Raw genomic sequence first — 27,396 nt, 5'->3', positions numbered from 1 at the left:
CTTGATCCCAAAAGGCCAATATCCCTCGCAGCTTCCTTTAGATAGGCTGCAGCGTCCCTGATATGACCCAGTGTCAAAAGAACGCTATCCCTGTCCAGGGAATCCATATCAGATGACAAGTTATCTGCCCACTTTCCAATAGTGCTACTCACCCATGCCAAAGCCACGGCAGGCCTGAGCAGCGCACCTGTAGCGACATAAATGGATTTTAGTGTATTTTCCTGCTTACGATCCGCAGGATCCTTTAGGGCTGCCATGTCAGGAGACGGAAGCGCCATCTTTTTGGACAGACGTGATAAAGCTTTGTCCACCGTGGGGGTTGACTCCCACTTTTCCCTGTCTCCAGAGGGGAACGGATATGCCACTGGAATTCTCCTGGGAACCTGTAACTTCTTGTCAGGATTTTCCCAAGCTTTTTCAAAAAGAGCGTTCAGTTCATGAGAGGGAAGAAACGTCACCTCAGGTTTCTGTCCCTTAAACATACAGACCCTAGTATCAGGAACAGCAGGGTCCTCCGTGATATGTAATACGTCTTTTATCGCCACAATCATGTACTGAATGCTCTTAGCCAGTTTAGGATTCAATCTGGCATCACTATAGTTGACACTGGAATCAGAGTCCATGTCGGTATCTGTATCCGCTATCTGGGTAAATGAACGCTTCTGTGACCCCGAATGGGACTGAACTTGTGATAATGCATCCTCCATGGATTTTCTCCATGTCTGGTTCTGAGACTCAGATTTATCTAATCTCTTATTTAATTGAGCCACATTTGCATTCAAAACACTTAAAACATTTACCCAATCAGCCATCGGCGGTGCCGACACGGTCACTCCCACAGACTTTTCTGTCCCCACTCCAGCCTCCTCCTGGGAAGAGCACTCAGCCTCAGACATGTCAACACACACGTACCGACACCCGCAACCACACTGGCCTATAGGGGACAGACTCACAGTAAAGCCTGTCAGAGAAACACAGAGGGAGTTTGCCAGCTCACAACCCAGTGCCTATCCCGGTACTGAAACTTACACACAATGCCTCAGACCTGTTAGCGCTTTTATAATTATTAAAACAGCACCAAATTTACTGTGCCCCCCCCCCCTGTTTTGCACCCTGTTACTTGGATAGTAGTGTAGGAGGCCAAGACCAGCGTTTCTGCAGCTCTCTGAAGAGAAAATGGCGCTGATTAGAGCTTTGAGGGCTAAGCCACGCCCCCTTAATGGCGCGCTTCAGTCCCGCTAATTTTCATATTCTTTATACTGGCGGGGGTCTGGATATAGTGCCAACGCACTGTATTCCTCTTTTGCCAGGTATTTATGAGGTATTATGCTGCCAAGGGCGCCCTGCGCCTGTTTTGTTCATATGTTTGTAAATCCAGTCATCAGGACACAGAGACATGTGAGTTCACTGCTTTGCTGTTTATTCCATCACCAACTCCAGACACACTGCACACTGTACCACCCACTTCCCAGCATCCCCCTGGTCCTAGGGACCATCACTGAAGATTCAGGCTTACACATGTTAGTAAGGGAGTGTCTACAAATATTAAGCATTCTACACTAACATCCCATCCTCTTTTCTTTAAAGATAAGCCCTATATGCTTCAATGCAACAATCAACAACGTCATATTAAGAACATCATCTAACACGTTTCAATGAGTCTCTCAGGTCTGCGTATTTCCCTTTTGGGTCTTTCATACACAGTCTGTGTTTCATCGACCATGTTGGACCTTTCTAGAATCGTGGTTTGTTCACCATTATCAGGATCATCATACATGTCAGATGAAGGGTATTCTTCAGTCATGTTGTCTTCATTATGGTTAGGTTGAGATCTTAAATCCACCCGATTTCTTCTTACTTCCGTTCCACGCTCTGTACATATAGTATAAGATCTTGGTGCTACTTGTGCTTGCACAATACCTTTCTGCCCCAAATACCTTTCTCGTGATCTCTGAGACGGACTTGGTGACCTGATTTTAGATCAGATAAGCTTTTTGTTCGTCTGTTATGGAACAATTTCTGTTTCGCCTGTTGACGTTCCTTACTCAGTCTGACCAACGCTGAGTTATGTGTATTAAGCAGTTCATCATGTATCGGGAGATTTGCTCTAATCCTCCTTCCCATCAGCATTTGCGCAGGAGAAAGTCCATTCTGTAAAGGTGTACAGCGGTAGATTAAAAGACTTTTGTAGAAATCTTCTTTACCTTCTTGACCTTTTTTCATGAGACTCTTTACAGTTTTTACTGAACTTTCCACCAACCCATTTGAGCGTGGATAGTGGGGACTTGACGTAGTATGGACAAATTCCCACTCATCAGCAAATTGTCTAAATTCAGCACTGGAAAACTGAGGACCATTGTCAGTGAACACTTCCATAGGAACACCATGCCTTGCAAAGATTGACTTCATGCAATTAATTACAGCTATACTAGTAGTTGTATGTAGAGTCTTCACCTCAGGGTAGTTAGAGTAATAATCAGTCACGACAATGTACGTTTTCCCATTACAATCAAACAAATCTGCGCCAACTTTCTGGTACGGTCTCTCTGGCACTGCGTGAGGACTCAGTGGCTCGACTTGTTGTTTCGGTCTATACGTAAGACATAATTCACATGTAGCTGTAGTCTGTGCTATGTCTTGGTTCATTCTTGGCCAATACATAACTTCACGCGCTCTCCGCTTACATTTTTCTTCTCCTAAGTGGCCTTCATGTATCTTGCACAGCATAGTTTTTCTTAGTCATGCAGGTATGACAAACCTATTGCCTTTGTAAATAATACCATCAACAACTGTAAGGTCACTGCGGTACATCCAATAATCATGGATAGACAGCGGGCATGCATGTTTTTCTGCTGGCCAAGCTTTCAGAATGATATCTTTCAACACTTCATTGTGTCATCTGTCTCAGTTTCTTTCCTAATCTGTTCTTGTCTTGCAAGAGACACTGGTAGAGAAGCTACGATCAAATTAACATAGGCTTCTATCTCTTCATCCATCAGACTTTTGGAACCTCCACTTTTGTCCACAGCACGAGAAAGTGCATTAGCAATGTACATGTATTTGCCGGGACAGTACAGCAAGTGTACATCATATTTCTGTAGTCTGATAAGCATTCGTTGAATTCTCATGGGACAGTCATGTAATGATTTAGTCATGATAGCTACCAATGGCTTGTGGTCAGTTTCCACTGAGAATGTTTGACCATACACAAACTGATGAAATCGCTCACATGCATATGTGATCGCTAGAAGTACTTTTTCTATCTGAGCATACCTTGTTTCAGCACTTGTCAGTGCTCTTGAAACATAGATTACTGGTTGCCATGTATCCTCATGTTCTTGTAACAGCACTGAGCCTAGGCCAAATTGCGAAGCATCTGCTGAAATTCTTATTCTTTTCGCAGGATCAAAGAATTTTAGCACTGGTTAGTCTGTAATGATCTGTTTCAAGTTTTGCCAACTTTCTTCTTGTTCATGTGACCACATCCACTCATTATCTTTGTCCAACAACCATCTAAAAGAGGCTGTTCGTTCAGAGAGTTCAGAAATAAACTTTCCTAAGTAAATAATCATTCCTAGGAATCTTCTGACGTCGTCTTTGTTGTTAGGATGTTCCATGTTCAGTATGGCTGATATTTTCCTTGGGTCTGGTTTTACACCTTGATCCGAGACCACGTCGCCCATAAAGGTAAGTGTATTCACGCCAAATTCACATTTGTCCTTGTTTAGCTTTAGATTCACTTTCTTGACAAGTTCCATTACTTGTCTCAGTCTAGAATCATGTTCTTCCTTTGTAGATCCCCAGACAATAATGTCATCCATCATTGTTTCAACACCTGGAATATGTTCAAAAATCATGTTTATCTTGTATCTTTTTGTGATATACTTCTGGAGCAGACAATATTCCATATGGTAGTCGAAGAAATCTGTATCGACCTTCTGGTGTATTAAATGTACAAAGCTTTGAGCTGGCCTCATCTAGCTTCATTTGCCAGAATCCTGAAGATGCGTCCAATTTACTGAACCATTTTGCTCCCGCAAATTGCGACATGATTTAATCTCTGGTTGGTAGTTTGAAATGTTCTCGTTTGATAGCTTTGTTTAATTCTCTGGGGTCTAGACATATTCTGAGTTGTCCATTTTTCTTTTCAACAATTACTAAGAAGCTTACCCATTCAGTAGGCTCATCAACTTTCTGTATCACACCCAAGGCTTCCATGCGATTTAACTGTTTCAGTTTTTCTCTTAGCGCAAACGGCACTTTTCTACAGGGGCGTATCACTGAAGAAACTTGCGTGTCTATATTTATTTTATGCTCTCCAGGCAAACAACCTAGACCTTCAAACAAGTATCTGTATTCTGTAAACATCGATTTGCAGTCATCTTCTACTTGTGATGTCACCATAAAAACTTTCTTTAGCAAGCTTCGTTTCTCACAGGAACTTAATCCTAGAATCGGTTGCACATTTTTATCCACAATCAGTAGAGATGTTTTAAACTGTTGTCCCTTATATTTCAGTGTCACTAAGCATGTACCTTTCACAGGAATTTCCTCCCCAGTGTACCCTGTAACTTTAACTTTGGCTGGATGAATTTTAGGTTTTACTCTAAAAGTCTTATAGTCTTGAAACGATATTAAATTCACCTGCGCGCCAGTATCAAGCTTAAAGAGAATGACAATCTCGTTCACAGGAGCAATGACAATCTCGTTAAAGGGACAATCCATTCTTTCTTATCTGCACTGCAAAGTTCAATGCAATCCACAAAGAATTCCTCTGTTTGTTTAACAGCATGCACATTGCTTGTTTCCCTTTTCATTTTACAGCATTTGGCAAAATGATTAAGTCTACCACATTTCATGCAGATTTTACCATAAGCAGGGCACATTTTAGGATTGTGAGCATTTCCACATCTATTACACATTTCCTTATTAGGCTGTGGCTTAGACTGCTTCATTCTTGAGAATGGAGGTTTGCTTGGCTCTGTGTTCTGCACTACATGGACAGCAGCATCAACTTCCTTGTGTAACTTTTTGGCTTGAAATCTAGTTATTTCTGCAGATCTGCACATAGTCACTGCCTTATCTAGTGTTAGGTCTTGCTCTCTCAGCAATCCCTCTCTGAGTCCATTATCAGGTATTCCACAGACAATACGATCTCTAATCAGTGAATCCTTTAAATCACCAAACTCACAGGTTTTACCGAGTGATTGCAGCTCTGTAACATACTTATCAAATCCATCTACAGACTTCTGATCACATGTGAAAAACTTATATCTTTCATATGTCACATTTTTCCTTGGCACAAAGTAATCTTCATACTTTTGCATTATAGAAGATAGCACCATATTCTGCCCCTCATCAAACTGAAAACTATTATAAATGTCCAGCACATCCTCTCCTATCACACGGAGGAAAATGGATGCCTTCGTTTTGTCAGCCTCTGTATCAGCTCCACATGCAGCAAGATATATATTAAACCTTTGCTTAAATCTTTTCCAGTTTTCAGACAAGTTACCAGACATCAGCATGCCGGTTGGAGGAGCTAGTTTATCCATGGTTACTCACTGTTTGAAGAGAGGAGCACACGGCAGGCTTTGCAGACACAGAGTATCACAGCCTTGCAGACTGCTGCAGGATTCTCTCACACTCTGAGAGCACTAGCAGTCCAAGTTAAAATTCTTCTAACACCATGTTTTGTTCATATGTTTGTAAATCCAGTCATCAGGACACAGAGACATGTGAGTTCACTGCTGTGCTGTTTTATTCCATCACCAACTCCAGAAACACTGCACACTGGACCACCCACTTCCCAGCATCCCCCTGGTCCTAGGGACCATCACTGAAGATTCAGGCTTACACATGTTAATAAGGGAGTGTCTACAAATATTAAGCATTCTAATACACTAACATCACAGCACCCTGTAGTGCCGCTGTGTGTGTGGGAGCATAGCGCGCTGCGCGGTACCTCAAAGACACTGAAGTCTTCTGCCATCACTGAAGTCTTCTGATCTTCTTTTACTCACCTGTCTTCTGACTTCTGGCTCTGCAAGGGGGTGACTGCACGGCTCTGGAAACGAGCATCTAGGCGTACCTAGCGATCAGACCCTCTGGAGCTAATGGTGTCCAGTAGCCTAAGAAGCAGAGCCTTGAAACTCACAGAAGTTGGTCTGCTTCTCTCCCCTCAGTCCCATGATGCAGGGAGCCTATTGCCAGCAGGTTTCCCTGAAAATAATAAACCTAACATAAAGTCTTTTTTAGAGAAACTCAGTAGAGCTCCCCTGTGTGTGACCAGTCTCTCTGGGCACAGAATCTAACTAGAGTCTGGAGGAGGGGCATAGACGGAGGAGCCATTTCACACCCATTTAACGTCTTAAAGTGCCCATGTCTCCTGCGGATCCCGTCTATACCCCATGGTTCTTGAAGCATCCCCAGCATCCTCTAGGACGTATGAGAAATACTTTTGCAAGCCACTGTAGCTTTCTATTTTTAAACTTCTTGTACACATATTATACTAATGTGTTTCTTTTGTTCCAAAAAAAAAAAAAATTCATATAGAACTTTGAAAGGTCCAACATTGCAAGCACCATTTGTAAACGTTTTTCGGAGCACAGATATAAGAGAGAGAAGATCAAACACAGCAGGAAATAAGGGGGGTCATTTCGTGTTGATCGCTAGCTGCCATTGTTCGCAGAGCAGCAATCAGACTAAAAATCGGCACTTCAGCACATGCGTATGCACCGCAATGCGCAGGCATGTCGTACGGGTACAATGAGCATTGTGGGTTTGCACAGAGTGTAACGAACATTCCAGTCGCACGGCTGAACGCAGGAAGATTGACATGAAGTGGGCGTTTCTGGGTGTCAACTGACCGTTTTCAGGGAGTGCTTAGGAAAACGCAGGCGTGGCAGAAAAACGCAGGCGTGGCTGGGCGTTCGCTGGGCGGGTGTGTGATGTCAAAAGCTGTCCCTCCGTCGTAAGAATCAACGCACACGAAGAGTAACTACAGGGCTGGTCTTGTTTTGCACAAAACGATTTTGCAGGCGCTCTGCTGCACAAGCGTTCACACTTCTATAAAGCAAAAATACACTCCCCAGTGGGCGGCAACAATGCGTTCACACGGCTGCTAAAAACTGCTTGCGAGCGATCAACTTGGAATGACCCCCAAAGTACTAGAAGTACAACTACCTACTCTCCTGGAATTTCCCAGGATATCTCCTGAATTTGTTGGAGTTCTCCTGGGCTTCTGAGAGAGTAGACAAAAATCCCAAATTCCACCCAGTTTTCTAGAGACCTGTTTTGAATTGTGCCATCAAGACCTCTCCCCAACGATTTGCTGCATTACGTTGATATGAACTGCTGTGATTTTGCTGTCCATACCACCAGGACCTCTCCAGGGGGCTTATTTACTAATATTCCTGTTTTTGCCGTTTTTAAGGGTGTTTGAACTCAAATGGTATCGGGTGCATTTTACTGCAGCTTTTTGAATCCTGATACGGTCATTTACTAAGCTGCCGAGTTTTGCACATTCGTTTTTTCCGATGTCGATGTGATTCGTAATGTCAGGCAGTGTTTTACGGGAGTGATGAGTAAAACACTGCCTGACAAAACACAAGGAATCCCTACCGGATCTGTGAGATCCGTGCAGGGCTTCATTGTGCACCTTTTTAAAAAAAATTAAAGTGTTAAAAATCAAGAAAAAAATTGCGTGGGAACCCCCCACCTAAGCACAACCAGCCTCGGGCTCTTTAAACCGGTCCTGGTTGCAAAAATATGGGTAAAAAATTGACAGGGGATCCCCCATATTTTAACAACCAGCACGGGGCTCTGCTCCTGGTCCTGGTGCCAAAAATACGAGGGACAAAAAGCGTAGGGGTCCCCCGTATTTTTGGAACCAGCACCGGGCTCCACTAGTCAGAGAGATAATGCCACAGCCGGGGGACACTTTTATATAGGTCCCTGCGGCCCTGGCATTAAATCGCTAACTAGTCACCCCTGGCTGGGGTACCCTGGAGGAGTGGGAACCCCTTAAATCAAGGGGTCCCCCCTCCAGCCACCCAAGGGCCAGGGGTGAAGCCCAAGGCTGTCCCCCCCATCCAAGGGCGGCAGATGGGGGGCTGATAGCCTTTTGAAAAAATGTGAATATTGTTTTTAGTAGCAGTACTACAAGTCCCAGCAAGCCTCCCCCGCAAGCTGGTACTTGGAGAACCACAAGTACCAGCATGCGGTGGAAAACTGGGCCCGCTGGTACCTGTAGTACTACTACTAAAAAAATACCCAACAAAAAACAGGACACACACACCGTGAAAGTATAAGTTTATTACATACATGCACAACTCCAAACATACAAACTTACCTATGTTCCCACGAGGCTCGGCCCTCTTCTCCATGTAGAATCCTTGGGGTACCTGTGAATAAAATTATACTCACATAATCCAGTGTTGCTTGTCTTCTTTGTATAATCCACGTACTTGGCAAAACAAAAAAATGGAAACCCGACCACGCACTGAAAGGGGCCCCATGTTTACACATGGGACCCCTTTCCCCGTCTGCCAGGACCCCCCCTGACTCCTGTCAAAGAGGGTCCCTTCAGCCAATCAGGGAGCGCCACGTCGTGGCACTCTCCTGATTGGCTGTGTGCTCCTGTAGTGTCTGTTAGGCAGCACACGGCAGTGATACAATGTAGCGCCTATGCGCTCCATTGTAGCCAATGGTGGGAACTTTGCAGTCAGCGGTGAGGTCACTTTCGGTCAACCGCTGACCGCAAAGTTCCCGAGGCTGGTTATGCTTAGGAGGGGGGACCCCACGCAATTTTTTTTTTTAGTTTTTACACTAAACAGACCCTTTCCCATAGATAACCATGCACAGATCTCACTGATCCGTGCATGGTTATCCAAACTCGACTGGAAAAAGCAGGTCTATTTTTTTGCTGCTTTTTTTAACGATTCGAAAAAAAACAGACCCGCACTTGAGCACTCAGAAACTAACACCCAAATACGAATGAATAGTGAATGTCCGTATTGTATGAAATAACAGCCGCGTTTGACCGATGGTCTATTCATTCGTATTTCGGAACTTTACAAATCAAACCATTACGAATAGTCCAAACACTGCCGAGATTGGTGCTTAGTGAATTCCCAGATTGGGACTTAGAAAAAAAAACACAAATCGTCCAAACTCGGATTTTTAGTAAATACTGGCCCAGGTCTCCTGAAGCATAGAACAAAAAGTTACATAACGTAATGCAAGTAACTAAGGGAGGAAAGGGGAATTCTGTGTTTTATATCAACTGGAATAGTTGTCAGATTGCAAGAGGAAGAAGTTCTGGTGATTGCGGAAACATTTTGATCAGACTATAGAACTAATGGCTAAGTGCTGCGACGACCACTGTGAAAAGGTTTACAGCAGACAAGAGTTCCGGCAGCAGAGACACATAGACATTGAAGAACTGAACTGAGAGGGGGGCAATGCGATGCAGCTGTGGCTTCTAAGTGAACTGAATTTAAAGTGTGGGATCTTTTATGATACCCACTCACCGGTCATATGGAAAACGATTCATTACTGAATCAATGACAGTTATGAGAAAGGATCTCATTTTCAGAAATGTGTTTCTGCAGCTTTTATATTTTTGAACAGTTCTGAGCAATGTAATTGGACCAGTGTGTAAATTATATTCAGTTTGCATTGTAAGCCGTGTGTTTCATTCCCAGCCTTGGTTGTACAGGGGGGAGATACTGCGAACAGCAGAGAACATTGGTCTCCTCCCTTCAATACTTCACACTACAGTGCTTACAGTTTTGAGTATTGCTTAATGATGTGAAAGTAAGACTGTGCATCTAGAGTGTAATTAGGCTTTGATGGAAGAGTTACTTGCACTACAGGAAATTCTCAAGCCTGATAAAAAGCTTATTGGTCAACCTGTCGAGCATAGTAACACAGTTGAGGACTCGGAGTATAATTAATGTCTGCATTCCCTGATACTGTGTATGTTAGATATCCTACAATAGTACATACTGTATAAGAGCACACAGGAATTCACTGGCAGCTTTTATTTATTAAAAAAAATAAATAAATAATAATTTGACCTTGTGCTTCAGGAATGGGGAGCGATTCAACCCTTAGTGCCAATACCTTTGATTTAGAGATCAGACGTGTTTATTTATTAAACACTGGGCATGTGCAGTATATACCGCCCAGTGCCAGTGGGGCAGAGAAAATGGGGGTGGGTACAAATATCCCGGGCTTAAGTAGAAGCCAGGGAATTGAGAGGAGGCACCCACGATGCCAGCCAGGTAATATGTGCTGCTGCTTTGTGCACAATATGAATATACACCTGAAGCAGCTTAGCTTGCCCCCTCCAGTGGCCATGCCCCCCAGTACATGGGCCTATCCGATGTCTCAGCTACAATATGTTTTCTCTAACGTCCTAGTGGATGCTGGGGACTCCGTAAGGACCATGGGGAATTGACGGGCTCCGCAGGAGTCAGGGCACTTTAAGAAAGAATTAGGAATACTGGTGTGCACTGGCTCCTCCCTCTATGTCCCTCCTCCAGACCTCAGTTTGAATCTGTGCCCGGACGAGCTGGGTGCTGTTTAGTGAGCTCTCCTGAGCTTGCTAAATAGAAAGTATTTTGTTAGGATTTTTTTATTTTCAGAGAGATCTGCTGGCAACAGACTCTCTGCTACGTGGGACTGAGGGGAGAGAAGCAGCTCTACTCACTGTGGATAGGTCTTGCTTTTTAGGCTACTGGACCCCATTAGCTCCAGAGGGATCGAACACAGGAACACTTGGTGGTCCGATCCCAGAGCCGCGCCGCCGTCCCCCTCGCAGAGCCAGAAGCCGGCGTGAGAAGCAAGAAGACTTCAAAAGCGGCGGCAGAAGACTCCAGTCTTCATATGAGGTAGCGCACAGCACTGCAGCTGTGCGCCATTGCTCCCACATTAAACCCACACACTCCGGTCACTGTAGGGTGCAGGGCGCAGGGGGGGGCACCCTGGGCAGCAATTAGAGACCTCTTGGCAAAGTGGCATATTTACAGTTGGGCACTGTATATGTGCAAGAGCCCCCGCCATTATTTACACAAAATCGCGGGACAGAAGCCCACCGCTGAGGGGGCGGGGCTTCTTCCTCAGCACTCACCAGCGCCATTTTCTCTCCACAGCTCCGCTGAGAGGAAGCTCCCCAGGCTCTCCCCTGCAGATTCACGGTAGAAAGAGGGTAAAAAGAGAGGGGGGGCACATAAATTTAGCGCAAAATCAGTATATACAGCAGCTACTGGGTAAACACTAAGTTACTGTGTAATTCCTGGGTCATATAGCGCTGGGGTGTGTGCTGGCATACTCTCTCTCTGTCTCTCCAAAAGGCCTTGTGGGGGTTCTGTCCTCAAATAGAGCATCCCCTGTGTGTGTGGTGTGTCGGTACGCTTGTGTCGGCATGTTTGATGAGGAAGGCTATGTGGAAGCAGAGCAGGTACAAATGAATGTGGGATCGCCGCCGACGGCGCCGACACCCGATTGGATGGATATGTGAAAGGTTTTAAATGATAATGTTACTTCCTTGCATAAAAGGTTGGATAAAGCTGAAGCCTTGGGACAGTCAGGGTCTCAACCCATGCCTGCTCCTACAGCGCAGAGGCCGTCAGGGTCTCAGAAGCGCCCACTATCCCAAATTGTTGACACAGATATCGACACGGATTCTGACTCCAGTGTCGATGGCAATGATGCAAAGTTGCAGCCTAAAATGGCTAAAGCCATCCGCTACATGATTATAGCAATGAAGGATGTATTGCACATCTCAGAGGAAAACCCAGTCCCTGACAAGAGGGTTTATATGTTTGGGGAAAAAAGGCATGAGGTGACCTTTCCCCCTTCACATGAGTTAAATGAGTTATGTGAAAAAGCTTGGGAATCTCCAGATAGAAAAATGCAGATTTCCAAACGGTTGCTTATGGCGTATCCTTTCCCGCCAGCGGACAGGTTACGCTGGGAATCCTCCCCTAGGGTAGACAAAGCTTTGACACGCTTATCTAAGAAGGTAGCCCTGCCGTCACAGGATACGGCCACCCTAAAAGATCCTGCGGATAGAAAGCAGGAAGGTATCCTGAAGTCCGTTTATACACATTCAGGTACCATACTAAGACCGGCAATTGCGTCGGCCTGGATGTGTAGTGCTGTAGCAGCATGGACAGATACTTTGTCTGAGGAACTTGATACCTTGGACAAGGATACTATATTACTGACCCTGGGGCATATAAAAGACGCTGTCCTATATATGAGAGATGCCCAGAGAGACATTAGCCTACTGGGCTCTAGAATAAATGCAATGTCGATTTCTGCCAGAAGGGTCCTGTGGACTCGGCAATGGACAGGTGATGCCGACTCAAAAAGGCACATGGAGGTTTTACCTTATAAGGGTGAGAAATTGTTTGGGGACGGTCTCTCGGACCTAGTTTCCACAGCTACGGCTGGGAAGTCAAATTTTTTGCCAAATATTCCCTCACAACCTAAGAAAAGCACCATATTACCAAATGCAGTCCTTTCGATCACAAAGAGGCAAGAAAGTCCGAGGTGCGTCCTTTCTTGCCAGAGGCAGGGGTAGAGGAAAGAAGCTGCACAATACAGCTAGTTCCCAGGAACAGAAGTCCTCCCCGGCTTCCACTAAATCCACCGCATGACGCTGGGGCTCCACAGGTGGAGCCAGGATCGGTGGGGGCACGTCTCCGAAATTTCAGCCACCAGTGGCTTCGCTCACGGGTGGATCCCTGGGCTATACAGATTGTATCTCAGGGATACAAGCTGGAATTCGAAGTGATGCCCCCTCACCGTTACCTCAAATCGGCCCTGCCAGCTTCCCCCATAGAGAGGGAAATAGTGTTAGTGGCAATTCACAAATTATATCTCCAGCAGGTGGTGGTAAAGGTTCCCCTCCTTCAACAGGGAAGGGGTTACTATTCCACAATGTTGTGGTACCGAAAACGGACGGTTTGGTCAGACCCATATTGAATTTAAAATCCCTGAACATTTACCTGAAAAGGTTCAAGTTCAAGATGGAATCGCTCAGAGCGGTCATTGCAAGCCTGGAAGAGGGGGATTTTATGGTGTCTCTGGACATAAAGGATGCTTACCTGCATGTCCCCATTTATCCACCTCATCAGGAGTACCTCAGATTTGTGGTACAGGACTGTCATTACCAATTCTAGACGTTGCCGTTTGGTCTGTCCACGGCACCGAGAATATTTACCAAGGTAATGGCAGAAATGATGGTACTTCTGCGAAAACAAGGAGTCACAATTATCCCATACTTGGACGATCTCCTCATAAAGGCGAGGTCCAGAGAGCAGTTGCTGATCAGCGTAGCACACTCTCGGGAAGTGTTGCAACAGCACGGCTGGATTCTGAATATTCCAAAGTCGCAGCTGATTCCTACGACGCGTCTGCCCTTCCTGGGCATGATTCTGGACACAGACCAGAAGAAGGTTTTTCTCCCGGCGGAGAAGGCTCAGGAGCTCGTGACTCTGGTCAGAGACCTCTTAAAACCAAAACAGGTGTCGGTGCATCAATGCACGCGAGTCCTGGGAAAGATGGTGGCGTCATACGAAGCCATTCCCTTCGGCAGGTTCCATGCGAGGACCTTTCAGTGGGATCTGTTGGACAAGTGGTCCGGATCGCATCTTCAGATGCAGCGGCTGATCACCCTATCCCCCAGGGCCAGGGTGTCTCTTCTGTGGTGGCTGCAGAGTGCTCACCTTCTCGAAGGTCGCAGGTTCGGCATTCAGGACTGGGTCCTGGTGACCACGGATGCAAGCCTCCGAGGGTGGGGGGAAGTCACACAGGGAAGAAATTTCCAGGGTCTGTGGTCAAGTCAGGAGACTTGTCTGCACATCAATATCCTGGAACTAAGGGCCATATACAACGCCCTAAGTCAAGCGGAGCCTCTGCTTCGCAACCAACCGGTGCTGATTCAGTTAGACAACATCACCGCAGTGGCTCATGTAAACCGCCAAGGCGGCACAAGGAGCAGGGTGGCGATGGCGGAAGCCACCAGAATTCTTCACTGGGCGTAGAATCACGTAAAAGCACTGTCAGCAGTGTTCATTCCGGGAGTGGACAACTGGGAAGCAGACTTCCTCAGCAGGCACGACCTCCACCCGGGAGAGTGGGGACTTCATCAAGAAGTCTTCACACAGATTACAAGTTGATGGGAACTGCCACAGGTGGACATGATGGCATCCCGCCTCAACAAAAAGCTACAAATGTATTGCGCCAGGTCAAGAGACCCTCAGGCGATAGCTGTGGACGCACTAGTGACACCGTGGGTGTTCCAGTCGGTTTATGTGTTTCCTCCTCTTCCTCTCATACCCAAGGTGCTGAGAATCGTAAGAAAAAGAGGATACCAAGAAGGACTTGGTATCCGGAACTGCAAGAAATGCTCACAGAGGACCCATGGCCTCTGCCTCTCAGACAGGATCTGTTGCAACAGGGGCCCTGTCTGTTCCAAGACTTACCGCGGCTGCGTTTGACGGCATGGCGGTTGAACGCCGGATCCTAGCAGAAAAAGGCATTCCGGATGAGGTTATTCCTACGCTAATAAAGGCTAGGAAGGACGTGATGGCTAAACATTATCACCGTATATGGAGAAAATATGTTGCTTGGTGTGAGGCCAGGAATGCCCCTACAGAGGAATTCCAGCTGGGCCGTTTCCTTCACTTTCTACAGTCGGGAGTGACAAAAACTTGGGGTCCATTAAGGTCCAGATTTCAGCCCTATCCATTTTCTTTCAAAAGGAACTGGCTTCTCTTCCTGAAGTTCAGACGTTTGTAAAGGGAGTGCTGCATATTCAGCCCCCTTTTGTGCCACCAGTGGCACCTTGGGATCTTAACGTGGTGTTGAGTTTCCTGAAATCACACTGGTTTGAGCCACTTAAAACCGTGGAGTTAAAATATCTCACGTGGAAGGTGGTCATACTATTGGCCTTAGCTTCGGCTAGGCGTGTGTCAGAATTGGCGGCTTTGTCACATAAAAGCCCCTATCTGGTTTTCCATATGGACAGGGCACAATTACGGACTCGCCCGCAATTTCTGCCAAAAGTGGTGTCCTCTTTTCATTTGAACCAACCTATTGTGGTGCCTGCGGCTACTCGTGACTTGGAGGATGCCAAGTTACTAGATGTAGTCAGGGCTTTGAAGGTTTATGTAGCCAGAACGGCTGGAGTCAGGAAAACTGAGTCGCTGTTTATCCTGTATGCATCCAACAAGCTGGGTGCTCCTGCTTCAAAGCAAACTATTGCTCGCTGGATCTGTAACACGATTCAGCAGGCTCATTCTGCGGCTGGATTGCCGCCTCCAAAATCAGTAAAAGCCCATTCCACAAGGAAGGTGGGCTCTTCTTGGGCGGCTGCCCGAGGGGTCTCGGCATTACAGCTTTGCCGAGCAGCTACTTGGTCGGGTTCAAACACTTTTGCAAAGTTCTACAAGTTTGATACCCTGGCTGAGGAGGACCTTGTGTTTGCTCATTCGGTGCTGCAGAGTCATCCGCACTCTCCCGCCCGTTTGGGAGCTTTGGTATAATCCCCATGGTCCTTACGGAGTCCCCAGCATCCACTAGGACGTTAGAGAAAATAAGATTTTACTTACCGGTAAATCTATTTCTCGTAGTCCATAGTGGATGCTGGGCGCCCGTCCCAAGTGCGGACTTCTTCTGCAATACTTGTATATAGTTATTGCTTAAATAAGGGTTATGTTATGGTTGCATCAGGTTTATCTGATGCTCTGTTGTTGTTCATACTGTTAACTGGGTAAGTTTATCACGAGTTATACGGTGTGATTGGTGTGGCTGGTGTGAGTCTTACCCTGGATTCCAAAATCCTTTCCTTGTACTGTCAGCTCTTCCGGGCACAGTTTCCTTAACTGAGGTCTGGAGGAGGGACATAGAGGGAGGAGCCAGTGCACACCAGTATTCCTAATTCTTTCTTAAAGTGCCCTGTCTCCTGCGGAGCCCGTCTATTCCCCATGGTCCTTACGGAGTCCCCAGCATCCACTACGGACTACGAGAAATAGATTTACCGGTAAGTAAAATCTTATTATCTAATAACTGAAAATATGAAGAGGTGCAGTGTTCAACCTCCAACCGCTTTACATTTGTATCCTAAAATATTCCAATGCGTGTCCTTATTTCTGACCTCAATGAATCATGGTATTGTTGTTATTATTATTATTATGTGCATGGCGGAAAGAAAGGGACATGGCATAGAGGGGAATTGGAGCTTTCTATCCACTGCGCCATGCATGATTGATGGAATAAATGCATGCAGGGCAGCTTTACAGGATACATTTACTAAGGTGGGAGGTTTTTTTTAGAATTGGTGATGTTGCCCATAGCAACCAATCACATTCTACTTAACATTTGTCTAGCTGTTTCTAGAAGATAATAGATTGGTTGCTATGGGCAATATCACCAGTTCTAAAAAAAACTCCCACCTTAGTAAATGTACCCCTCAGTACCCAATTTCATATTTCATTGTACAGAGGAAGGCTTACGCATTCCACGCTTAGAATCCTGGGTTCGATTCCCAAAGTGCGAAGGTTTTTGATTTTTTCTGACACTCACTTTATTATTATTTTTTTCTTTGTAATCCATTGTAATACATTCAATAGAAGTGGGCACACAGGTTTCACATAAATCAGGGTAAATCTGCAGGAGCGTCTGATTCCGCTATCAAAAATACACAGCGGTAATGAGGACCCGTAGACATACCAATAAATATAAATTAGTGTATCCTGACGCAATTAACTGTTTGAGCAACACAGTAGCGTAGATCATCGGCGATAGAGAATATGAGTTGTACTTTATGAGAACGGATCACTGCTACTGCACCATTTACACATCTATCAAAGTGACTGCAGTTTTCTATGTGATTTTCATATACAATATACTGTAGTATTGTGTTGTACATTTATTGTAACCTGACCTCCCTCCCTGTCTACTGCATGAACTGTGTAGGTCCCCAGGGGGAAGGGGGGAGTGTGATGGGGGTAGGGGTAGGTGGTGACTAAATACCATGTTCAAAGACAAGGCATACAGTAACCAAAACCAAGGGGAACTGATGTCCTGGGTGCAAGATGAACAACCTAAGATGCCTGGGATGCACGCCGTCTGGAACACACGCCATCTGGGACGCACGCCATCTGAGACACACAACGTCTGAGACGCGTGACGTCTGAGACGCTCGTTGTGATTACTGTATATCATGGCTGCCAGGGACCATCCGTATTCCCTCTGTGAGTTCCGACTCCTCGTTTGCTGGCGGTACCAAGTTCTCGCCAGCAATGAGGAGAAGGTGAGAGTATACCGGAAGGCATGCAGGGAGATCCTCCGGAAATATAACCAGAGTCGGACGGTGAGGTCACTCCAAAGGTGATGGAGTGACCTTATCCGGAGGACCCCAAGACGCCTGCAGGCCATGCGTGACTGTAAGTACAGTAGATTGCTGTACTTTAGGTTACTGTAATTACAGGTACTGTATAAAACAGGGTCTGCTGTGGCAGCAAGTATCCGGTCTATACAGTACCTGTGCTAAACAAATGGTTAAACAAGGTGCAAAAGTTAACCAGGGTCAAGTATTTTTTTTATAAATTTTTCCAACTTTTTTGCATTTACAGGTTGAGTATCCCTTATCCAAAATGCTTGGGACCAGAGGTATTTTGGATATCGGATTTTTCCGTATATTGGAATAATTGCACACCATAATGAGATATCATGGTGATGGGACCTAAATCTAAGCACAGAATGCATTTATGTTTCATATACACCTTATACACACAGCCTGAAGGTCATTTTAGCCAATATTTTTTATAATTTTGTGCATTAAACAAAGTGTGTCTACATTCACACAATTCATTTATGTTTCATATACACCTTATACACACAGCCTGAAGGTCATTTAATACAATATTTTTAATAACTTTGTGTATTAAACAAAGTTTGTGTACATTGAGCCATCAAAAAACAAAGGTTTCACTATCTCGCTCTCACTCAAAAAAGTCCGTATTTCGGAATATTCCATATTTCGGAATATTTGGATATGGGATACTCAACCTGTACTATCCACGTCAAAAATGACACCGCCTAGGTCGACACCAATAGGTCGACAGTTACTACAGTAGGTTGACACCAGATATAGGTTGACATGGCCATTAGGTCAACATGGCAAAAGGTCGAAATGAGTTGTTGAAATTGTTTTTTTAAAAACTTGTTTATAAAGTTCTTTACGATCCACGTGGACTACGATTGTGAATAGTAACCTGTGCCGACCACAGCGAGGCACCTTGCCCAAAGCATGACAAGGATACACGGGTCACTTATTGGGGTTCCCGTTCTCTTTATGAAGAAAACGACACCCAAAAAAACATAAAATACTCATGTTGACCTTTTTCCATGTTGACCTTGACGCCTTTCCACAAATTGGGGTTAAAAAATAAGATTTTACTTACCGATAAATCTATTTCTCGTAGTCCGTAGTGGATGCTGGGACTCCGTCAGGACCATGGGGAATAGCGGCTCCGCAGGAGACAGGGCACAAAATTTAAAAGTTTGACCACTAGGTGGTGTGTACTGGCTCCTCCCCCTATGACCCTCCTCCAAGCCTCAGTTAGGATACTGTGCCCGGACGAGCGTACACAATAAGGAAGGATTTTGAATCCCGGGTAAGACTCATACCAGCCACACCAATCACACCGTACAACTTGTGAGCTGAACCCAGTTAACAGTATGACAAACGTAGGAGCCTCTGAACAGACGGCTCACAACAATAACAACCCGATTTTTTTGTAACAATAACTATGTACAAGTATTGCAGACAATCCGCACTTGGGATGGGCGCCCAGCATCCACTACGGACTACGAGAAATAGATTTATCGGTAAGTAAAATCTTATTTTCTCTGACGTCCTAGTGGATGCTGGGACTCCGTCAGGACCATGGGGATTATACCAAAGCTCCCAAATGGGCGGGAGAGTGCGGATGACTCTGCAGCACCGAATGAGAGAACTCCAGGTCCTCCTTAGCCAGGGTATCAAATTTGTAGAATTTTACAAACGTGTTCTCCCCTGACCACGTAGCTGCTCGGCAGAGTTGTAATGCCGAGACCCCTCGGGCAGCCGCCCAAGATGAGCCCACCTTCCTTGTGGAATGGGCCTTGACAGATTTAGGCTGTGGCAGGCCTGCCACAGAATGTGCAAGTTTAATTGTGCTACAAATCCAACGAGCAATCGTCTGCTTAGAAGCAGGAGCACCCAGCTTGTTGGGTGCATACAGTATAAACAGCGAGTCAGATTTTCTGACTCCAGCCGTCCTTGAAATATATATTTTCAATGCTCTGACAACGTCCAGCAACTTGGAATCCTCCAAATCGCTAGTAGCCGCAGGCACCACAATAGGCTGGTTCAGGTGAAACGCTGAAACCACCTTAGGCAGAAAGTGAGGACGCGTCCGCAGTTCTGCCCTGTCCGAATGGAAAATCAGATATGGGCTTTTATACGATAAAGCCGCCAATTCTGACACTCTCCTGGCTGAAGCCAGGGCCAGTAGCATGGTTACTTTCCATGTAAGATATTTCAAATCCACCGATTTGAGTGGCTCAAACCAATGGGATTTGAGAAAATCCAAAACTACATTAAGATCCCACGGTGCCACTGGGGGCACAACCGGGGGCTGTATATGTAGTACTCCTTTTACAAAAGTCTGGACTTTAGGAACTGAAGCCAATTCTTTCTGGAAGAAAATCGACAGGGCCGAAATTTGAACCTTAATGGACCCTAATTTGAGGCCCATAGACAATCCTGTTTGCAGGAAATGTAGGAATCGACCCAGTTGAAATTCCTCCGTCGGGGCCTTCCTGGCCTCACACCACGCAACATATTTTCTCCAAATGCGGTGATAATGTTGTGCAGTCACCTCCTTCCTGGCTTTTACCAGGGTAGGGATGACCTCTTCCGGAATGCCTTTTTCCCTTAGGATTCGGCGTTCAACCGCCATGCCGTCAAACGCAGCCGCGGTAAGTCTTGGAATAGACACGGTCCCTGCTGAAGCAGGTCCCGTCTTAGAGGTAGAGGCCACGGATCTTCCGTGAGCATCTCCTGAAGTTCCGGGTACCAAGTTCTTCTTGGCCAATCCGGAGCCACGAGTATCGTTCTTACTCCCCTTTGCCGTATAATTCTCAGTACTTTTGGTATGAGAGGCAGAGGAGGAAACACATACACTGACTGGTACACCCATGGTGTTACCAGAGCGTCTACAGCTATTGCCTGAGGGTCTCTTGACCTGGCGCAATACCTGTCCAGTTTTTTGTTGAGGCGGGACGCCATCATGTCCACCATTGGTCTTTCCCAATGGACCACAATCATGTGGAAGACTTCTGGATGAAGTCCCCACTCTCCCGGGTGCAGATCGTGTCTGCTGAGGAAGTCTGCTTCCCAGTTGTCCACTCCCGGGATGAACACAGCTGACAGTGCTAACACATGATTTTCTGCCCAGCGGAGAATCCTTGCAGCTTCTGCCATTGCCCTCCTGCTTCTTGTGCCGCCCTGTCTGTTTACGTGGGTGACTGCCGTGATGTTGTCCGACTGAATCAACACCGGCTGACCCTGAAGCAGAGGTTTTGCCAGGCTTAGAGCATTGTAGATTGCTCTTAGCTCCAGTATATTTATGTGAAGAGACGTCTCCAGGCTTGACCACACGCCCTGGAAGTTTCTTCCCTGTGTGACCGCTCCCCAGCCTCTCAGGCTGGCATCCGTGGTCACTAGGACCCAGTTCTGTATGCCGAATCTGCGGCCCTCTAACAGATGAGCACTCTGCAACCACCATAGCAGAGACACTCTTGTCCTTGTGGACAATTTTATCCGCTGATGCATCTGCAGATGCGATCCGGACCATTTGTCCAGCAGATCCCACTGAAAAGTTCGTGCATGGAATCTGCCGAATGGAATCGCTTCGTAAGAAGCTACCATTTTTCCCAGGACTCTTGTGCATTGATGCACAGATACTTTTCCTGGTTTTAGGAGGTTCCTGACTAGATCGGATAACTCCCTGGCTTTCTCCTCCGGAAGAAATACCTTTTTCTGAACAGTGTCCAGAATCATCCCTAGGAACAACAGACGTGTCGTCGGGATCAGTTGGGATTTTGGACTTGAACTTGAATTTTTGTATGTACAGGTTCAGAGATTTTAGATTTAGAATCGGTCTTACCGAGCCGTCCGGCTTCGGTACCACAAATAGCGTGGAGTAATACCCCTGTCCCTGTTGTAGGAGGGGTACCTTGACTATCACCTGCTGAGAATACAGCTTGTGAATGGCCTCCAATACCGTCGCCCTGTCGGAGGGAGACGTTGGCAAAGCAGACTTTAGGAAACGGCGAGGAGGGGACTTCTCGAATTCCAACCTGTAACCCTGAGATACTACCTGCAGGATCCAGGGGTCCACCTGCGAGTGAGCCCACTGTGCGCTGAAATGTTTGAGGCGACCCCCCACCGCCCCTGAGTCTGCTTGTAAGGTCCCAGCGTCATGCTGACGCCTTTGTAGAAGCCGGGGAGGGCTTCTGCTCCTGGGAAGGAGCTGCTTGTTGCAGTCTCTTACCCTTTCCTTTGCCTCGGGGCAAATAGGAATGTCCTTTTGCTCGTTTGTTCTTATAGGAACGAAAGGACTGCGGCTGAAAAGTCTGCGGCTTTTTCTGCTGGGAGGTGACCTGGGGTAAAAAGGTGGATTTTCCGGCCGTTGCCGTGGCCACCAGATCCGATAGACCGACTCCAAATAATTCCTCCCCCTTATACGGCAATACTTCCATATGTCGTTTGGAATCCGCATCACCTGACCACTGGCGCGTCCATAAACTTCTTCTGGCAGATATGGACATCGCACTTACTCTTGATGCCAGAGTGCAAATATCTCTCTGTGCATCTCGCATATAAAGAAATGCATCCTTTAACTGCTCTATAGTCAGTAAAATACTGTCCCTATCCAGGGTATCAATATTTTCAGACAGTGACTCCGACCAAGCCACGCCAGCACTGCACATCCAGGCTGAGGCGATTGCTGGTCTCAGTATAACACCCGTATGTGTGTATATACTTTTTAATGTATTCTCCAGCCTCCTATCAGCTGGATCCAGTCCATAACAGTACATAACAGTTACATAACAGTAATGTTCCGTTGGGTGCCATCTAGTGGCCGCCAGTGTGCACAACACTTGCATTCCCCCCATAGAGGTGAGAAGCAGCATTAGCCTTTTATTATATAGGATATTAGCAAACTTCTTTGCATGCATATTGATAAGAATCCAGGGCCAGTATTTACTAAAAGTCCGAGTTTGGTCGATTTGTGTTTTTTTTTCTAAGTCCCAATCCGGGAATTCACTAAGCACCAATCTCGGTAGTGTTTGGTCTATTCGTAATGGTTTGAATGACAACGTCCCGAAATACGAATGAATAGACCATCGGTCAAACGCGGCTGTTATTTCATAGAATACGGGAATTCACTATTCATTCGTATTTGGGTGTAGTCTCTGAGGGCTCAAATGCGGTCGTATTTTTTTGCGATTCGTTAAAAAAAGCGGCAAAAAAATAGACCTGCTTTTTTCAGTCGTGTTTACATGTGTTGCAAATAAAAAATCACTCACACCTGAATTAGGATGCTTATAAAAGGATGTTAGGCCCATTTCAATACACCTACACTCAGAAATGGCAGCAGGACTGTGGGCCAGTGATCTTTTGTGTGCTGTGGGATTCCTCAGACTCAGACATCAGCCTGTAAGTACCCAGGGCCAAGAGACTCAACATGGTCAGCAGGTTGTACAGGTTCCGCGGAGGCTGCGCAGGCCTCGTTTTTTTAGGGGGCATTTAAACTTGAACGCATTGTCCGATGATAAGGTCATACAGATGTTCCATCTAAATCGTAACAACATTTTCCGTCTGTATGACCTTGTCAAACTGGGCCTAGACCCTGAGACAGCACGCTCTCGCCCTGTCTCAGGCCTGCACAAACTCCTGGCTGTGTTGCACTTTATGGCTACTGGTAGCTTTCAGGCTGTGTCTGGGGATGTCATAGGAATCTCACAGCCCACATTTTCCAGAATCTTAACACAGGTGATGTATACCTAGCAACCTCTTCTGTTTTGTGTTTGTTTTAATTTTTCGGTGGCCAGTTCTGTCCTAAAATCTCAAGTTTATTGTTCTTTAAAATGTTCACACAGGTTTTGGCCGTTTTGCAGCCACACATCGAGGCCTCAATCTGCTTCCCTACCCAGGAGTCTCAGTGGCATGCCGTCAGGGTAGATTTCTATGAGCTGGCTGGCATGCCCAATGTGCTTGGAGCCATAGATTGCACACACATTCAGCTGAGACCACCTAGGGGCAGGCAGCACATATATACAAACCGCCATTTTCAACACTCCACAAATGTGCAGGTGGTTTGTGATGCAAATCTCAAAATAATGAGTAATGTTGCTGGTTACCCTGGGGGCTGTCATGACTCCTTCATCCTCAGTCAGTCATCCCTCTTTGATAAGTTTGAGGATGGACAAATGCCAGATGGATGGCTGCTGGGTATGTAATTTGATATGTGTAGGCCTGCGTATACTTTGCCCAAATATAGGTGCAGATGTATTAACCTGTAGAAGGCATAAGGAAGTGAGAAACCAGTGATCTGTGCAAGGTGTTAAAGGCACCAGCCAATCTGCTCCAATATGTAAATGAACATTTAGGATCAGATTGTCTGCTGCCTTTATTACCTTGCACATATCACTGGTTTTTCACTTCCTTATGCCTTCTACAGGTTAATACATCTGCCCCACAGTGTGTTACTTATGCGTTGCTGTATCTTCACATGAATCACGTTACTATATCTGTCTTTTAGGTGATGGAGGATATGGCTGTTTCTCTTGGCTTCTAACTCCATTGTCCCGACCTGATACCCCTGCTGAACACAATTACAATAATGCACATAAGTCCACGCGGAATGTGATAGAAAGATGTTGTGGTGTGCTGAAATCTAGGTTTCGGTGTCTGGATAAGTCTGGTGGCCTTTTGTTGTATAGTCCCTCCAAGGTGACTCAAATTGTGTTCTGCTGCTGCTTTCTTCATAACATGTGTTTGCAACAACATCTGCCACATGTTGAGGAGGAGGAGGAGGAAGAAAGCAGCCAGCAAGCAGAGGAATTAGAGACATCTGGTGATACTTGGAGTACTGATGTAGGGAGGCAGGTTAGGCAACACATCATCAATAGCTATTTCTGTTGTATAGATAAGATAGCTAAGATATGTATCACTAACATTGTAATTTGGATTGTCTGCAGGCAAAGAGAATTATTGGAATCTAGAAAGAGTAATGATTTAAAAAAAATCAAGTGGTCAGTTTACTTCCTGCTAAAGACATTCTGCCTGGCTGGTAATTATTGTATCTGCAGGCAAAGAGAATGATTGGAATCTAGAAAGAGTAATGATTAGAAAAAAATCAAGTGGTCAGTTTACTTCCTGCTAACATGTATGTGTGGCTCCATCAACATTTTCCTCCTCCAATACTAAAAATAAATGAAAAGGAACAAATGTGCGTACTATTTTTCTCAATTAATTTGGTGCACTTATAATTAATGATGTTTAAAAATGGGGCAAGGAGCTAATTGTGATATTTTGTAAAGCATCAAAAACACTTGCTAACTTTAATTATCACAAATGTCTAACTTTTTATGTTACGTTTTTTTTGGTGGCTGCTTGTCCTGCCCTTTGCCTTTAGCACTGTCATGTTGGCGTGCTCTGGTGGACCATCTTGGTGGTGATGAGACTGGCGTGATATTTGGAGTAGTCGTACCAGAACTGCTGGTTGTTTGCTGTTGGTGCATGCATCTGAGTGTTTCATTCAGGTTAGTGAGGGTGGCATTGAATTCACGTGTAGCAGCATTTTGATTGTCTACTATTCTGAATAAGCTTTCATTAATCTTTTGACTGTTTTGAAAAATGCTCATATAACTTTGCTGTTGTCTGTGCTGTTCTTCCATTAGTCTGTGCTGTTCTTCCATTATGCGCTGTAAGTTGCCCATGACCTGTGTAATGTCTGTACGCATGAGTTCCATGGTATTGCCTATTCTGGTTGTTTGCTCATTTTGTCCACTCAGATTTCGAGAGATTCTTCGGAGGTGAGATGGTAGGCTTGCAAACATTTGTGTCTGCTTATGCAGGCAATCTTCATTAGTGGCCTGCTGTCTAGCCCAAATAGTCCAAAACACCTGATCAGGGCCTTGTGTTCCTGGTGTTGTTGGGCTGTGTTGTGGTGGGGGTGGTGTGCTTTGCAGTGGTGGTGTACTCACAGGTGCTGTGGGGCTCATTCCTTGCATTAATGGCTGCATTTCTAAGATGTTTGTCTCCTTCATGTCACTGTGTTGGTGTTGTTGTGGAGGGATGCTGTTCCCAGGACTCGAAGCTGAAATGTTAAACATATCTCCGTTAGCTATCCATATGGTTGTGAAATGAAAACAAAACACTACACATGGAACACATGTCATTCACTGTTGCTTTCAACTATTCTGCCTAGCAACATCATCACTCATAGCTTAAATACATACATATGCCTGCTTGTGGCAAATGTGTCTGGTTACTTAATTGTGAAAGCAAACACTTTAGTTTTATTGTAGCTCACACATACTCCAGCATAAAATAAACATTGTAATACATAATGTGTTACCTTATAGCTTTGTTCAAACAAACATAGTAATGTTTTTGTAGGTATTTTGCAATGTTACCTTAAGCACACATGAGATTTTTGGAAAAACAAACTTACTTTTTACAAACAAACCAACATGCTTTTTTGTTGCAGCATCTTACACCCAATGTCATACTGTATGACTCAAGTGGACATACATATCTTTACTGGATGTGGACAAGGCCATTTAGTTTGGATTCCATTTCAGCTTTTACTTACTGCGGTAAGTATTTTTGTTTTGGATGTGTTTGGACTTAATGCGGTTATGACTGATTATGATTATGTCCTGACATTTTACACTTTTTTTCCAGTTTAATACTCACAATCAAGATGAGGGGAGTGTGGATGACGTCTTGGAGGTGTGTCCAAAATTTGGAGTGGGCGGACAGAACATACGGACGATAATCTACGTGGCGGGGTAGCCTGCTGTGTTTGTGGCGGGACAGACGACCTTGCTTTCTTTTCGGCCACAGGTTTGTTGTGGTGATGTCTAACAGAAGAGCCACTTCTGCTGCTCCATACTTCTTTTGATGGACCTTTTAATGAAAGTGCAATTTTGTTATGCCCATTCCTTTACAAGCATACCCTATACTACAATGGACACTTTACCTGCTTCCGCAGTGTCATCATTCCGCCTACGTTCTTCATTGCTCCGAGTCCCATGCGAAGGAACTATATCCAGCCCTCTCATCTGGTTCATTCACAGCCTGCTACCTCCTCGGGCAAATCTCAGCTGCTGGATCCTCAAACTTTGCTAGACGTGACAGTAAGCACTGGACCAATGGATTCGACGGGTGATCAGGCCTCAGGAGGGGATTCAACTGCAGATATCTGGTCTCGCTTAAATTAGCAGGAGGCCACACAATCTCAAATCGTGCAGTTCATGCAGAGTATGTCCGAACGTCTCGATTCTCTCTGTGTTGCCATGACGGCCCCTCAAGTATCTACAGCTGCTCCTACATTAGCACCTCCGGTCCCGCTCCCTCCTGTACCAGTACCACTTACACGGTTGCATTTGCCACCTCCCAGTAAATTCGATGGGAATCCAAAACAATGCCGCGGGTTTCTTAACCAGTGCAAAATCCAGTTCGTACTACAGTCGGCCAACTTCCCATCAGCACGAACCAAAGTAGCCTATATAATTTCTTTACTTACCGGGCAAGCGTTGGAATGGGCTTCACCATTGTGGGAGAGGATCTTATCTAACTATCCAGAATTCATGGCCACCTTTCGAAGAATCTTCGACGAACCGGGCATGACTTCTGCCGCCTCATTGGAGATCCTGCGCCTGCGTCAGGGCACGCGTACGCTCAGTCAGTACGTGATCCAGTTTCTCACCCTTTCCTCAGAACTGAACTGGAACGAGGAGGCTCTCATTGCAGCTTTCTGGAGCAGTCTCTCCGAAAAGATCAAAGATGACCTCGCAACTCAGGACGTACCTGATAAGTTGGATAAACTAATTTCTTTATGCAATAAGTTAGACCTAAGGTACAGAGAGCGCTGTATGGAGAGGTTGCGGTCAGATCGCCCTAAGCCTAGAGTTGTTCTTCCACCAACACCATCATCACCAACTGCGGAAGAACCCATGCAGATTAATCGCTCCCGCCTCTCCAATGAAGAATGTCAGAGACGGCGACAAGGGAACCTCTGCCTGTATTGT

At 45.6% G+C, this 27,396-nt stretch overlaps 1 protein-coding gene and 1 long non-coding RNA gene across 2 annotated transcripts in view; one reads left to right on the top strand and one right to left on the bottom strand.

The window, feature by feature from the left end:
• The window catches only part of LOC134929405 (uncharacterized), an 89,768-nt gene that overhangs the window by 49,951 nt on the left and 12,421 nt on the right, over nt 1-27,396 (top strand). The window lies entirely within an intron of this gene.
• On the bottom strand, nt 24,152-26,303 carry LOC134929404 (uncharacterized). The gene is made up of 2 exons (XM_063925047.1): nt 26,060-26,303; nt 24,152-25,457 (listed from the first exon to the last, which is right to left on the bottom strand). Exon 2 carries the CDS (start codon nt 25,405-25,407, stop codon nt 24,730-24,732), a length of 678 nt encoding a protein of 225 aa, XP_063781117.1. The 5' UTR covers nt 25,408-25,457; nt 26,060-26,303; the 3' UTR covers nt 24,152-24,729.

This window comes from Pseudophryne corroboree, chromosome 5 (assembly GCF_028390025.1).
Source record: "Pseudophryne corroboree isolate aPseCor3 chromosome 5, aPseCor3.hap2, whole genome shotgun sequence".
Classification (NCBI taxonomy): domain Eukaryota; kingdom Metazoa; phylum Chordata; class Amphibia; order Anura; family Myobatrachidae; genus Pseudophryne; species Pseudophryne corroboree.
The sequence above is the reverse complement of the archived record's forward strand: the minus strand, read 5'-3'. Positions and strand labels throughout refer to the sequence as shown.